General features: G+C 33.0%; 3 protein-coding genes across 4 annotated transcripts in view; all 3 read left to right on the top strand.

The window, feature by feature from the left end:
• The window catches only part of LOC135138741 (uncharacterized), a 50,166-nt gene extending 35,118 nt beyond the window's left edge, over positions 1-15,048 (top strand). The window contains exon 7 of the mRNA XM_064068733.1: positions 12,704-15,048. Coding sequence (XP_063924803.1) covers positions 12,704-14,346 — 1,643 coding nt within the window. The 3' untranslated portion in view covers positions 14,347-15,048. The remainder of the gene's footprint in view (positions 1-12,703) is intronic.
• The window catches only part of LOC135138748 (uncharacterized), a 140,947-nt gene that overhangs the window by 104,106 nt on the left and 19,940 nt on the right, over positions 1-16,901 (top strand). The gene's annotated exons all lie outside the window — the stretch shown is intronic.
• On the top strand, positions 133-12,045 carry LOC135138749 (uncharacterized). Its single transcript, XM_064068753.1, has 4 exons — positions 133-350; positions 5,297-5,457; positions 5,739-5,897; positions 9,052-12,045. The coding sequence occupies exons 2-4, from the start codon at positions 5,317-5,319 to the stop codon at positions 11,941-11,943; spliced, it is 3,192 nt and encodes a 1,063-aa protein (XP_063924823.1). The 5' UTR covers positions 133-350; positions 5,297-5,316; the 3' UTR covers positions 11,944-12,045.

Consider the following 16,901-nt stretch of genomic DNA (forward strand, 5'->3'; position numbering starts at 1 on the left):
CGAATTAGAAGTTAAATAAGATAAAATTTGATTGCAAAAAAACCAAGGCGCTAGTAAACACTTCATGTTTATCGTTATCCTAAATCTAGCTTTTATAATATTTACTTGTAGCAAATTAATTAAAATGTAAATTATGTACAAACTTTTTGCATTTGGCATATCAGTGGGTGACGTGTTTATTTATTTATTATGACGTTTAAACAAAAAACTCAAACAGACCCACTCTCAGTTTAGGCATATATAAGGAACACCGTTAAAAAATTTGTTGATCATTGTATAAAAGTTTACCATAACAAAGTAATGCTCTTTTTGTGTTTACAAAGTTCAAAAATAAGTGAACGTCCTGACGGGTAAGTTAAAAATGACGCGTATTTTGTATTGTACATAATAATCATTAACGAATTTATTATAACTTGCATTGCTTCTATCAATATGTATAAGACTTCAGACCTAAAACTTGCATTTCTACCTTTGGTACATCTCCAAGAAAAAATAAATTTTAAGCAACGTCTGGTCCTCTTTCACATCTATATTTTGGAAATTTGGTGTGGATGTATAATTAAACATGATTTGATTTTAATTTTTTTCTTTTTTTATCGCTTTCCGTTTCACACACAAGGCCGCCTTTTTTTTTTGTTTTAATGGAACACCCAGATTTTTTTTACAGTTCCTGATGCAGAATAAAAAACTAATTTCAGAAATTATCAACATGTTTATTTCTACTGATTCAAAAATTTGAAAAAAAAAAATTGGTAGAATAAAAATACCCAATAAAATATCTTGGGTATTTTTGATGTTAAACAAATATTGTAATCAAGTCGTCATGTTCAACTATATATCCAAAGCAAATTTCAGAAAAAAAATAACGAAGTTATTCGACCGTTCCGGGACTTTATACTAACCCTGTATTTATTTTATTATTTCACATAATCAGCGATTCTAATTTTAAATCGTTAAATTTGCATAACAAATTAGATAATTTTAGAAATCTTCTGCAGAAACATTTTTCCTCTTGTCTGTTAAGACATTTTTTTGTCTAGAGAAGGATCTCTCAACATCGCACGATGTTAAATGAGAATATCTAAAATTAGAAATTTCAGTGGATTTTATTTTTAAAACTTTTTCTACATTTTCGGTTTGTAATAACGTGCTCACAAATTGAAGCTCTTTGTAGTTTTTTGTAAAGTATCTTGAAGCTTTTTAAATGCTCTTCCCGAGGAATCTTCGAATCGTTTATACTATATCCACAGACTGACGGTCGTCCCAATGGTCTCTAATCTAGTTATGTTTGTTTATAAGATTTCATAATAACCTAAAAAGTTTCATTTAATTTACAATTACACAGTAAAATTATTATGAATAGCCATAAACGAACTTTTTTTTATATTGTCAAAAAGTTTGCAATAATATTTATATTATTATATTTGAATTAACATTATCATTTCGGAAATTGAATCACACCAAATTTAAATTTGACTTACACCAGATTACTTACCTTACCAAAAATTTGCTCTAGTTATGGAACAAAATTAATGCAACTTATTGACGTTACTACTTAACATGCAATTTGAACGCTAATGCAAGTCGAAGGTAATTTAAATCGATCTTAGAAAAACAATTTTTTTAATACTTAATTAAAAAAATTATCTAACGACTCATTGATAAAATATGTCACTGTTGCATTATTGTTTTTTTTTTATATTTTCGATTCCAGTAAATGTGGTGTACCAGCTGCCTCTGCTCTCCAAATGCCGTGAGCCCCAATGACTGTTCTAACTCTGTTAATCACCTACAAAAAAGAGAAATGTTTTGTTCTTAAGTTTCTTTAATGATATATCTGCCGGAAAAAACGCACTTCCTAATAGTAAAATTTTTTCTTATGGTTTTCGCTGTAAAATGAACAAATTAAACTTTGCCTGGTATCTTTAGTAAGATTTGTTTTGTGCATGTCAGTATTTTTCATGTTGAAGAACGTGCAGTAAAATTTGTTTTATGTTTTACGCAGAAAAACAGATTTGGGTTATGTTGGCATTTCGCTGACGAAATTCCCCCGACACTTTTACCCAAAACTCGAGTTGTATTATTTTTGATTATGGTACCGGAAATATTACAATTCGTCGCCTGAGAACTTGTTTGATCAACAAACCACAGCGCACTCAGGCTAATGTCGACTCTAAGCGTTCAGAAACGATTTCATCTATAAGTATATAAGAACAATTATTTAGTTATGGTCATGCATCTTATAATAAAATAAAATAACTTGACAACAACTTTAAACGTTAAAAAGTAACATACTCTCGAACTTGTGGTTTAAGAATCCATGTTGAATTTTTATCCTCGACATTGAGATTTTCGATTTTTCGGCTTTTCAGTTTCTTGCTTTTACAACGTTCGAATTCTCAATTTTTCAAAATTTTAGTTTTGGCGTTTTTTCAATTTTTGACGTTTATAAACTTTCATGTTTCGATTTTTCAATTAATCGATGTTTTGATTTCTCCATTTCTTGAGTTTCGAGTGTTTCGATTTTCCACTTCTTCAATTCTTCAATTTTTCGATTTTCTTTAAGGTTTCGATTTTTTGATTTCACTTTTTTTGATTTTTCGATTTCTCATTTATTCAATTTTTTTTATTCTCAGTTCTTCGATATTTTAATTTTTCAAGTTTTCGAATTTTTCAAATGTTTCGATTTCTTAGTCTTTTGATTTTTCGACTTTCCGGTATTAGATTTTCTGTTTTTCAGTTTTTTGTTTCTTTCAAAATTTCGATTTTTTAATTTTTCATTTTTAAAGTTTTTCGATTTTTCAAGGTTTTGATTTCCCAATTTATCGATGTTTGGATGTTTCGATATTTTGATTGTTCATTTTCTCAATTTATCACTTTTTCAATTTATAATTTTTCGATTTTTTATTTCGGGTTTTTTCGGTTCCTCAGTTTTTCTACTTTTCCGTTTTATCGTTTTTTTTTTATTTTTTCGCTTTTAGATTTTTGATTTTCCAATTTTTCATCTTTTAACTTTTCGTTATTTCGATTCTGGCCTATTTCGGTATCTCAATTTTTTGACTTTTCGACTTCTCGATTTCTCGATCTTTTGATTTTTCGATTTCTCGGTTTTCCGATTTTTCACTTTTCGGTTTTTCGATTTTCCAATGTTTCGATGTTTCGATTTTTTCAATTGTTCGATTTTTCAATTTTTCGATTTTTTAAATTTTCGAGTTTCGATTTCTCAATTTTTCGTTTTTTGAGTTTTCCCGAAAAAAATCAATTGGATTATTACGATTTCAACAATATTGTTAATTTAAGACGTATTGCTAGTAGAAAAGACAATTAAAAATCGAGTGAAATATGTAACATGTGATATTATATTTGTAAATAAAATCATCTAAATATATATCAAACAACTATTTCCCGCAGAAATTATAGTCCAAATCAACCAAATCGCTTATAAACGCTTATAGAGTCGACACTTGCCTGAACGCGCTGTGGTCTGTAGGTCAAACAAGTTCTCGGGCAGCAAGTAAAATGGTATTTGTGTAATATATTTTTTTCGTTACTTTTTTTAACCATTGAATTTACATATACGCGCGAGCTATGATTCACCATTTGAAAATTTAATATTATTACTTTTGGCTAACAAATGTAAAAGTTATTTGAGTTAAAAATTTTTAGCTGACTGTTTATTTCTCGATTGTTGCTGTTGAAATCAATAAATATTATTATTAAAACAAAAGCATCAAAATTAGGTATAATTATTACAATTTTCTTTCAGACAACCACAAATGGTAGAAAGCTAGAAAGTTCAATTCAACACCTGTGATAGTCCATTTTAAGAAAACAATAAATTTACTTTACTTTTGGTATTTTTTAAATAAGGTTTGTGAATTAAGTAGATATATATCAGAAATGACTGACGGCTTTTTAATTAAGAATCAGTTAATAATTTATTAAGCAGTTTATGGAATATTTTAACTGAGATTAAAGTTAATCATGCATTTATCGAGGCGTTTGGCGACGTCGGATTGGCGTACGGTCGGTCATGTGGTACTTCGGTCGTGTTAAAAATCTAATCCCAATCAAATATTTAATTGAGCTTCCGCAAGGGTTTGAAATTATTATTATTTAATGAAATTCGTAGATATTGAGTTTCCTATTTTTTTACAATTTTCCGTTTAACCAACAAAAATGATTGATTCAACTCTTAATTTATTTTTAAACATTGTCCTATAATGACTAAATCAGTATTTCGTCAACATTTCAAATAAATTCGCCATGTACCTAGATTTTTAGATAAACTGAAAAATTTTCTTGTAACATTTATTTTCCTTCTAATAAACCGTATAATGTCCACATGATAACATGACAATAATGTTGAATTTTTACCCTAGACATCCAGATTAAAAAAAAATTAAAATTACACAATAACAACATTTTGCATTTTAACATGCAAAACAATACTTATACAGGGTGAGTTGGAAATAATGAATTCGGCAGTATACTTTACAGATCAAATCAAGAGCGGCTCATCCCATGTTTCACAAACTTTTAGTCTGCAAGGTTATTATTATTAGTATTACATTGCACATTTTCAAATTATATGTCCCCTTGCTAACATGTTGATGACGTTATCACAAATTTTTGTTAGGAAAAAACTCGCTTGAAACATACGTATTCGATGTTTATTTACCTGTACTTTAACAATCCACACACATGTCTTTATTTTAACTTTATAGAGGATGTCATTAAATAATAGTCTAATTCACAAAATTACATTTTATAATTTTTTGAAGAAGCTGTATTTGAAGTTCTGTCTAAATAACTTTAGACCATTTTTTTGTGAATATTCTCTGTACTACACTTAGATATATGACAGAAATGCCACTACTCAAAGACAAACGCTGAATTTTGCAACAGTTTTTGAGTATATATGTGCTGTCGGAGGTTGACAGTAGTGGCTACAATCATGTCATCAGCCTAACGCCTAACTATATCGGCATGTGCTGTATAAAAAGTGCTTTTCAAAATTACATTAAATGTTTGGCAGTAATTGCTGGAATATTTTAAATTTTAAATTTGAATTTGATAGTAGATAGCCAAAAAAGATTTTTTTTAAACATAACACTAGTTATAGTAGCGAACTTTTGTCCTTTACCCCTCTCGAAAAATAGTTCGCTAATATATATAATAATCTCCAGCCTTCGGTTTTATTGTCGAAAACTGATACATACACTAGTATCAGTGTTCTGACAGCGAGGGGTGTACTTTTTTAATTGGTAGTCATAATTTTGATTTTTTTTTTCAGAAAACACATTCAACGTCATCATGGACTTGAGTTCCGAAGAAGAAGAAATTAGAAAATTAGAAGAAAATTTGAAACAGAAAAAAGAACATAGAAGACTAAGAAAACAATTAGAAAAGATGAATACTTCGCAATCTGAAGGGAATATATGTTCCTCAAAAAAGGTATTGTAACTTTGGGCCAGCAAAGACCAAATGTTTATGTAGTATTATTATTAGTGTATTACAACTTTAAAAAAATAAATACCTAACTTTTTTCCAATTTTTTTACACACAATATTTCTTTCTTACATTTACTTATTTTTTACATTACAAATTTGGAAGAATAAACATCTCTCATAAAATGTTGTCCGTGAACACTTTGTTGAATCTTATACTAAATAAATAATTACATAAATAAATAAATAACTAAATAAATAAATGTCATTAATTAAATATTTTGTTAGCCCGCAGATCCAATACAAACAGAAGATACTCCAAACAATCAAGCTTTCGCAATTCGGAATAATCAGCAAATTAAAGAAAGTACCACAGAAAATACACATCAAACCAAGCGGATTCGTAAAGAAACGGATGGAAAAGTAAATCAAGATTTTTCGAAAGAGGTGAGTTTGTTTACCAAAATATGATATTTACTTTGGTTTTTAAATTTATGCGACATATTACGAGTTGCACATACCAACTTAAGTATTTTATAAAGCAAAATGAGATAAATAGTGCATTTGGAGGTTTTGATGAGTCGATAATGTGTATTTGAATTTAGGCGATATCAATAGTTAATGTTTGAGGTAAATTTTTTCGTTAGCAATTCTGAATTATTGGAAAAAATGCTAGTACCTCAGTTTACAGTTGTCAATTTTGACATGACCAAGCCTAACAAATGTGTTAATAATAATAATAATATTTCTTGAAACGAGCAGAAAGAAATGAAATGTTTCGCACCATCACAAGCGCTGATTTGAACCACACACCCTTAAATCTGTCGAACACCGAAAAAATCCACACCCCCCACACAATAGACAAAATAATAAGTGGGTTAAAACAAAAACAACTACATGGAAAATTTTACAAAGGCTTAGAAGAAACTCATGTCATTGATTTGGTTAAAAAAATCAAGTTTGTATGCCGAAACAGAAGGATTTGTGTTTGCTATTCAAGACCAAGTAATCAATACCAAGAATTACAGAAAATACATCATCAAAGATCCGAATATAAGAAACGACTGCTGTCGCCTTTGGAAAGCAAAACCTGAAACGATCCAGCACATAATTTCCTCCTGCAGCATCCTGGCACAAACTGACTACAAAGCTAGACACGACAACGCAGCCAAAATCATTCACAAAGAATTAGCAACACTTATGAACTTAATCGAAGATACGACACCCTATTATACTTACATCCCATCTACGTTCCTTGAAAATAACAAATACAAATTATACTGGGATCGCACAATACTTACAGACTTAAACATTATAGCTAACAGACAAGACATCATACCTATCAAAAAACACACGAACGAAGCCATTCTCATTGACATTGCTATTCCTAACACAAACAATATTATTCAAACATACCACACCAAGATTTCAAAATATCTACAATTATCGATAGAAATGAAATCCATGTTGAATCTTAAAAAAATTTCAATTCTACCCCTAGTTATCTCTAATGTAGGTGTAGTTCCAAATAGCTTAGTTGAGAATTTAAAGTCTTTACATTTGAATGATTCAATAATTGACAAAATTCAAAAAGCTGTTTTGTTAGGAACATGTCATATTGCTCGTAAGTTTCTGGAATCATGTCAGTCAGATTAGATTAGCACTAGTAGGTCAGAGTAGTGTAGGTCATTTTCCAAGTGATGCGCGGATAAATGGTCGGTAGTTACGCTAGACTTTTGGGGATGGGGTGAGATTAGAGAATAATAGCAGACTAATTTGTATGCTGTAATTCTAGAATCTCGAAAGTTGTTTTGTTAATCTAATGAATGCATATCCTTACTTGGTCTTAATACCCGTAATGATAGAAGTCTTGCCTGAGTGCCGGTCATTTCCGGGTCAGTGGTGGATCTTAATAATAATAATAAACTTTATTAACGGACACGCCATTTACATATATATTATATAAACACAAAAAAAGAAAAGACAAAAAAAAAACAAAAACCCTAATTCAGTCTTAATTTAATCTTACATTTGTTTTTAAAATTGTTAAATGAAATACCCACAAAATCAACGTTATATAAAGTACATGCAAGTCTAGATAATCTAGTACTACCGTATAAGGTTCTATGAAATGGGATTTCCAAAAACCGTCGATTACGCACATCACGACTAGGGACATGCGTAATGCAACGCGAACATAGATAATATTGAATTACAACCTATAACGGCCATTAAAACTTTATACGAAAAAGCAGTCTAAAAAAATTGTCGTCTTTGAGGTAAAGGTGCTAATCCAAGGTATTTTAAAATATATACCGTGAGGTTTTTTTTTCTCTGAACATAGGACCAATGTTAAGTTGGTTGCATACCTGCTTGTAATGAATTGACTTGGACTTTTAAAAACTGAACATAAAATCTAATCGAGATTTAGGATATGTCAAAGATATTCCCATTGACATTTGGCACTACTGTCTCCATGTTAAGGTATTGTAATAAGTACAAGTTTAAAGAACAGAAAATTTACGTTATTAACCTTTTTAAAAAAATTTCGTCAAAAATTTTACAGTAAATGTCATCGTTGACATGGTCTACTGCTCTATTATTACGAATCTTATGTGATGTTATGTTCAGTTTTTAAAAGTCCAAATCAAACCATTGGAGGATGAATATGCAACCCAACAGACATACATGTTCAGAGAAAAAAAACTTCACGGTATATGTTTTTGGTTATTTATTGCTTCTTAAGTTTTGCCGTTTATTGCTTCATGGAATTCTAACTTCATTCTAGTAGAATTTAACATGTGTAGTAGAATTAGTATCAGAATGTAAGTATATTTATATATTTTTCTACCGCCCACGTTTTTTGGTTTTCTAATAGAGCTAATGACGTCACAACAGTTCGTTAATAGCCGAAAGGCGTTCTTGAATAGATCTGGTGTAATTTAGATCGGTAAGATTGGTAGCAATGACGAGAAATGTCAGGTGAATGTCAGTGGCAAATCTAAACTTAAAATTTCTCATGTTTCCGGACGCGTAACTTCTTCGCAAGACATTTTAACCAATTTTAAATTACAAAAACTCGAATTGGTTCGAATTACAATTGTTGTTGTGAAAATTAGAACCTCAAATATTTCGTGGTTAGTGTCAGACCGACCCATCACCAACCACGACAAAAGTCCCCAGATTAAAAAAAAAATGCAAATTTCAATTAAATTTTGGGAAAAAACGTGTGCGGTAGAAAAAATAGTATAAATAACCTGTTCATAAGGCCATTGAGGCACTCATCCTTTATATAACTCGCGGCTTCGCCGCTCGTTCTATAAACTTGGATTCGTGCCTCAATATTTGCCTTATGAAACTCGTTCTTTAATATACTATTATGTACTTTAAATTGTCCTATAATTGTAACTTGTTTCTGTGGGCAAATAAACTTGTTATTATTGTTAACATTTACATCCACATACAAGCTGACAGACTACATTAGAAAAATAATTAAATAATAAACAATAACTGGGAATATGTATTATCTACTCCGTAGCTCTATATTTTAAAACGAATTATAATCTTTCTCGATTTATTCACCTTGTTGATTCTGTTTCAGACTTTCGAAAAACGAGGAGGAACTACCGATAAGGGTAAAAAATACGGAGATTTGGTTACCGCTAACGTCGCGCTACAGTTGGTAAGCGACAGTAAAATAAGAGATTTCCGCATTTCTTCGAACGATAAAAATTTTGGTGATTTTGATGACGTGGTTATTGAAATTTGGACAGATAGGGGGATAAACAGAAAAGCACTGCAATTAAAACACAGTAATGAAAAAAGACAGTTATATACAAAGCAGCTAGCAGGCGAAAAGGGAGATTTTAGTTTAATTAAATATTTCAAATCTACTCAAGAGGTTCAAGGTGAAGTGCAAGAATTTATATTATTCATCACAAATACATTTAAGACTTCAGAAGAAACAAAATTTAAACTAGAAGGAGAAGAGTTTTACCTGAAGGCGATAAAAAATACAGTTTCAGGAGACGATTTCAACGTTTTAAGAATTTCTGAAAATATAAATTATTATCATACATTTCAAATCGTAGAGGACGAATGGACTAAACAAAATCCTGAAAAAATTCAGCAGTACCGAACATTCTTCGAAAGCTTTCGTCTTTACACAAACCAAGATCGTTTTGAAGCTCTTACAAAATCAACAATGGATAAATTCACTGAGATGTTTTGCTCTAACGAAGAAACTTTCAAGAAGTACGTCGACGTCATATCAGAATGGAGTATGCGAGATGGAAAAAAAGAAAAGCTAAGCAAAAGAATGATGCAACGCGTCATCGCACTTCGTTTGCTTTCTTCTCAGATCGAACCGTTTGTTTTTGGTTCAGTCACAGACGAAATGAGAATACTTCGAGAGTCTATTTGTCTGTTCGACATTACGTTGTTGGAAAAAAAAGGCAGCAACACAGTTAAAAATTTGTGGGGAGACTTGGACCAAAACATTGACCTCAAAGAACTAAACAAAGTTCGATTACTTTATTCCCTTTCTTTTGATTGTATAAGTAGTGTCGAAAATCTGGATGCAAATTTGTTGACACAGTTACTATGGCTGATGGAGAAAAGTCCGCTTATTGTAAAGGAACACGAAAATATGGAAAAAGCTATTAAACTCTGTTCACATGCAAAATTCGTCATATTAGGTGAGGGAAAATCTGAAGAATGGATGAAAGGACGCTCTGTGTTTGAAAACTTGTCCAACTTGAAACCAAAAGTCGAGTTGTATGAAAAAGTATTGCAAAATTTTACCTTGTCTTTACAAGGAAAAGAAGCAATTAAGTTAGTGACCGCTATCGAAAAAAATGAAGAAATTTTCAAACATGTTACTGTGGAAAAACTTTTAGAGATGGCAAATGGTCCATACCATATAGATGGACAAAAGGAAGTTTTTCCGAATCTTTATATCGATAGGTATTTGTCAGTCAATATTATAGATACTAAATATTTAGAAAACGTTGATCGAAATACTGTTATCATTTTAAATTGCGAAGGTAATTCTCAGCAATTGAAATTACCTAAAAAACATATTCTAATAGACACCGAGGGTTTTTTAAGTACTACAGACCTCAAAATTTTTGATAATCCAATTTTTATAAGGAGTGAAAAAAATTGCAGTGATTCTGATTTTCAGAAAATATGTTCTAAAGGACCAGCATCCAAAACTGTACACTGTTTTAAACTTCTCAACGATCAAAATTTAGAATTGATTCGAAGCAAAGGATCTGTTAATGAACTGCGAAATTATAAGGTAGCTTCCAAAAACGAAAACGAAATTTGGTCTTCCGAATTCTGCAACAACGTAAATCTAATAACAGCTGACCCAGGAATGGGCAAAACCGAGTTAACGAAGAGTCTAAAAAACAACTGTTGTGCGAGATATTGGACCGTGATTCTGAGTGCTCAAGATGTTATGTCTTTCTTTAAAAATTCACAAAAGTCTGAAAAATCAGCAGACTTACAATTCGAAACATTTATTTTAAACGAAAAATATCGAGACCTCGCTGGGTTGGATCGAGAATTCTTTACAATGTGTTTAAAGAAACGAAATGTGGTTTATGTATGGGACGCTCTTGATGAAATATTTACTCAGTATTTAAATGGTACTTTAGATTTCATTCTTATGTTATCGCAGAAAGGTTTCATTCAGTGGGTTACTGCAAGGCAACATTTGAGATCTTCTCTTGAAGAAAAATTTGATACTCTGTCAGTGGGTATCAATCAGCTCACCGAAGTCGAGCAAGAGGACTACATTAAGAAACGTCTTAACAATTTTATTAAGCCTGTAGATATGAAACCAGTCATCGACAAAATTAAATCCACGTTTGCATTTACAAAACATTTAGATATATTAGGAATCCCACTTCAAATATATATGCTTACAGAGATATTACTTCAAAATAAGAAACAATATTTAGAGTTATTAAAAAATAAATTTCTCCTGACTGACATGTATCATTACTTTATTGAAGGAAAATTTAAGTTTTTCTATGGAGATAAAGTGAACGTAACCGATCCTTTTTCGAAAGAAGAGGTAAGGAAAAAAATTGAAGAGAAATTAAAACAGTATGAAAAATTGGCGTTCAAAGCAATATTTCCTGAAGATGTTTTGAAACAATTAAAGATAGATTATTCGCAAGATATAGATTCTGTTTCTGAAGATTTCGCAACTGTTGGTATTGTCACTGGTGTGCAAAACGGCATTCCGCAATTTGCACATGCTTCGTTTGCCGAATATTTTGTAGCCTTATATTTTGTTAAAAATTTTGGAATGGTACGCAAGGACGTATTTTTTGATCAAAAGTATAATAATGTACGCTTCTTCTTCGACATGTTAACTGGCAAAAATTCGCCGGTCCACATAGCGATTTTATATAGAAATTTTGATGAAGTGGAGAACTTTGACGACAAAATAATAAAACGTAAAGATGAATGTGGATGAAGTGCCTTACATCTCATCTGTTCTTGGGGACGAAGACATGGGCGTTTAAATGTACAAACCGAATCTGGGGGTTATGTTATTGAGGCAAATAGAGAGATTATGAGTAGTTCATTAGAAACTAAAGAATATTTTAAAGCGTTATTGTTTTTGATAGATCATTGTGAAATTTTAGAACAAGATATTTTATCTAAAATCACACCCTTAGCATGTGCACGAGAAAGTGAAAGTTTGGGAGCGGAACTGGAATTATTACAATTACGAAAGTTACAACTGAAAGATTCCGATAGTCGAATAACTGACAAAATTAGTATTTTATTTTTTGCCGTTTTGCACGGATACGCAGAAGTGGTTAAAATGGTTGTTAAGCAACAATTATTTTCATCTTGGAGTATTTTTAAAAAAGAAGTAAATTTTGTTGTTGAATTTGATGGTAGTACGCCTCTTATAATAGCTTCTCGAGCGGGGCACCTAACAGTTGTTGAGTATTTAGTCAAACGCAAAGCCAAAATCAATCGCGCTGATAAATATGGTCAGACACCGCTTTACGCAGCTTGCTCTCAAGGTCAGGAAAAAATGGTCGAATGCCTGGTGAAATGCGGAGCCCAAATCAATCGCGCTGATAAAAGGGGTAAGACACCGCTTTACGCAGCTTCCTCCCAAGGTCACGAAAAAATTGTCGAATGCCTGGTGAAATGCGGAGCACAAATTAATCGCGCTGATGAAAATGGTCAAACACCGCTTCACGCATCTTCCTTTCAAGGTCACGAAAAAATTGTCGAATACCTGGTGAAATGCGGAGCCGAAATCAATCGCGCTGATGAAGATGGGAACACACCGCTTTACGCAGCTTCCTCCCAAGGTCACGAAAAAATTGTCGAATGCCTGGTGAAATGCGGAGCCGAAATCAATAGCCCTAATAAATATGGTCGGACACCGCTTTACGCAGCTTCCTCTGAAGGTCACGAAAAAATTGTCGAATACCTGGTGAAATGCGGAGCCGAAATCAATCGCGCTGATGAAGATGGGAACACACCGCTTTACGCAGCTTCCTCCCAAGGTCACGAAAAAATTGTCGAATGCCTGGTGAAATGCGGAGCCGAAATCAATAGCCCTAATAAATATGGTCGGACACCGCTTTACGTAGCTTCCTTTGAAGGTCACGAAAGAATTGTCGAATGCCTGGTGGAATGCGGAGCCGAAATCAATCGCGCTGATGAAGATGGTCGGACACCGCTTTACCTAGCTTCCTCTCAAGGTCACGAAAAAATTGTCGAATTCCTGGTGAAATGCGGAGCCAAAATCAATCGCGCTGATGAAGATGGGAACACACCCCTTCACGAAGCTTCCTCTCGAGGTCACGAAAAAATTGTCGTATGGCTGGTGAAATGGGGAGCCGAAATCAATGGCGCTGATAAAGATGGTCGGACACCGCTTTACCTAGCTTCCTCTCAAGGTCACGAAAAAATTGTCGAATTCCTGGTGAAATGCGGAGCCGAAATCAATCGCGTTGATGAAGATGGGAACACATCGCTTCACGAAGCTTCCTCTCGAGGTCACGAAAAAAGTGTCGTATGGCTGGTGAAATGGGGAGCCCAAATCAATGGCGCTGATAAAGATCGTCAGACACTGCTTCACGAAGCTTCCTCTCGACGTCACGAAAAAATTGTCGAATTCCTGATGAAATGCGGAGCCGAAATCAATGGCGCTGATAAAGGTGGTCGGACACTGCTTCACGAAGCTTCCTCTCGAGGTCACGAAAAAATTGTCGAATATCTGGTGGAATGCGGAGCCGAAATCAATCGCGCTGATAAAGATGGTCGGACGCCGCTTCACGCAGCTTCTGAAAACGGTCACGAAAAAATTGTCGAACGTCTACTGAAATGCGGGGCCAAAATCAATGCGTTTGATGTTAATAGTCAAACACCGCTTTACGCAGCTTGTTCTAAAGGCCGGGAAAAAGTCGTTGATTGCCTAGTGAAAAAGGATGCTAAAATCAATAACGCTGATTGTGTTGGTCGGACACCGCTCTACGCGGCTTCCGAAAAGGACCACGTGAATATTTCGGAGCTCTTACTGGAATATGGAGCCGAAATTAATCTCGCTAATATTTTCGGCTGGACACCCCTTTACACGGCTTCTTCGAAAGGGCACGAAAAAACAGTGGACTGCTTATTAAAAAATGAAGCTGAAATCAGTCCCGCTGATTTTATGGGTCGAACACCGCTGTACGTAGCAGCTCAAAACGGTCACGAAAGAATTGTCGAATGTCTGGTGAAATGCGGAGCCAAAATCAATCACCCTGATAAATATGGTCAGACGCCGCTTTGTGTAGCATGTTTGTACGAACACACGAATATAGAAAAATTTCTAATATCCAAAGGTGCCACAAATTTGTCAATTTAAATTTCTAGTGTGACACTTTTCAGCCAATGTGGCCAATTCGATAAATCTTTGTTAATACTGTCTATATATTCTCAAAAGAGACTTTCACAGAAGCATCGGTTGAGTAAGATCTCTATCACTTACTTAAATTACACCAGAATAACTATTATTTCAGAACCTATCATATATTTTTCTTTCCACATAATATATTAATGGAATTATTTACAGAACCTGAACATTCAGAGCAGTGCTGATAGTAATTCATTTTGTCCTTGCAGTAGGTACTTAGAAACGGAACTTATTTTCTGAAACGATTAAATAAGATAAAATGTGGTGTGACTGAGTGCAAATGAGTTCACCTGTGCATCTATAATAAATTTTTTAATTAAAAAAAAATCCCATCAAGGAAAATTGTGGTGTATTTATGGGTAGGGTATTTGTAGATATATTTTACAGATGATAAGCACGATCAACAAAAAACCACTTGATTGTTGAAATAAGGTGCAAGTTAATTCGTGTCGTTATAAGCGACTATGCCCATAAACTTGTGGATTGGTGGTTACATATTTAGTTATTAAATTATTTAATTTTTTAATTAGTTGTCATTGTTTCGCTTTATAGAGTAGTAATAACCTAATAACTGATTAACTAACTGTCTAGAAGAAATATTTAAATAGCTCCATATTTAATCATAATTAAAAAATGTGTGACTTGTAATGTAAAAATTAGTCCATTGAATCGTTTGTTTATTGAGTTACAAGCGTTAAATTAACATTGTAATTAGTATGTAGTTGTTTCAGTTACATGATTTAACTATCTAACTAGGTAAAAATTATAAAATCTTTAAATGTAATTGTTTCTTTTTTATTAAATTTAATTGAATCTTGGTATTTCGTTTCATTTTCACTACCTGAAAATAAGGTGACTTAAATGTTAACAGGAACTTATCCATACCTACGTGTCAATTGTAAAATTATCGAATACAATAAAACCACGGCCAGCTCCATCAACTACATATATTATTTTTCAAAATTTAAGCAAATTTCAAGGTCGACAACTTACCAGTGTAGTTAGCGGAGATCACAACCCTCGCAAAACTGTAGGGTCGCGGACGTTACAGTAAATAACACGTTTTGTTGTGCATCTGTGTTGTACTCGTCTATAATATTGTAAACAAAAGAAAATGTAACTAAATAGTATGTTATATAACAGAAAACACAGAATTTACATTGTTTTCACTCTCATGTTTCAACACAGCTGCTGTACATAGCAAGGCCTTTAGAGCCGTTTGCATTGAGGGCTTAATGCTGATTGTTGTTGACATTAAATGCCAAATGAAAAAGTGACAAGCTGACAAGTTATTAGAAAAACATTCTGATTCAGTATCAGAATCGAGAGAAATTGTGATTGGGGGTATGTCTTCATATGGTGCATTACCCATTAAACGCTTCCAATCATCCCTGATCAGCCGTTCACAATGTCTAATAAAATTTTGCCATTTGTCTGCACCTACTGTAGCAAGAGCCTCCCGCCATAAGGACTGTACAACACCAATAGCACCACCGTGTTCCTGAATATGTTTATTGTAATATAGTTTACACTGTCCCCACGCCAGTTCAATTGGATTATACTGACAGTGGTAGGAATATTGAAAAATACTTAGGTGGATAATTCCTCTTGCTCTCGTCACTGCCATACCATTTATCCTGGGCATATTTATAAATCTGTTCCTTTAGGATCTCTGCTGGGTGCTTTTAAGTTGTAGTTCTAACTTCCCCACTCCGTAAGAACATAATCTATCATAAATATTGCGATAGAACGCGCTCATAGAAACGATTCAAAATTAATGCGGTTCTTGACGTTTCAAGTGACAGATCAGTCACTATTGCATTGTCGATAAAGTAAAATAAGGAGGTGTAAAAAAATACTAAACTACACAGTTAAGAGTAAATTTTTGGGTTTTGCGTGTCCTTGACCTTCGCGCCCATTTTGAAAAATAATATACGGCCGTCTCATTTTTCAAATTTCCATTAGGCAAATTGTTTCTCCAGATCTGTCAAAATCGCCCCTTATACAGTGACATCTATTGATTACTAGTGTTATCAAACACGACATTTTTGGTCAGGTTTGTTGATTTTAATTGTCATGTATGTCAGTGAATCGTCGATGTCCGTAATTGAACTAAAAACGGTTTGTAAATAGTAATTTTAATCAATACTACTCTTGAAAATCGCCTTGAATAGTACACAAATATATTATAGGGCACTAAATTACAAAACCAAACAGTTTTATTGAAATGCTTACAAATTACCAAAGTCTAAAACGACAAGTACCTACCAAAACAACAGTAAGGGACTTACTAAGGAACATAATTTCGTGAAAATATCTTGGACAATGCGATCGCAAATGTATATTTACATTATTTATAATTTCAGTACTTTTCTACTTAATGGCTTTTGGCGTAATTGTAAATTCTTAACCATGTCTGTTTTTTCTAGACAAATATTGTCAAGAACAGGCTTCACAGTTAGATTGATAACCATACTAGACAATTTATCCTTGTGCAAGGGGCAACA

Source organism: Zophobas morio, unplaced genomic scaffold (assembly GCF_036711695.1).
Source record: "Zophobas morio isolate AGI-343-1 ecotype UQ-CSIRO unplaced genomic scaffold, CSIRO_AGI_Zmor_V1 ptg000030l, whole genome shotgun sequence".
In the NCBI taxonomy this organism is placed as follows: Eukaryota; Metazoa; Arthropoda; class Insecta; order Coleoptera; family Tenebrionidae; genus Zophobas; species Zophobas morio.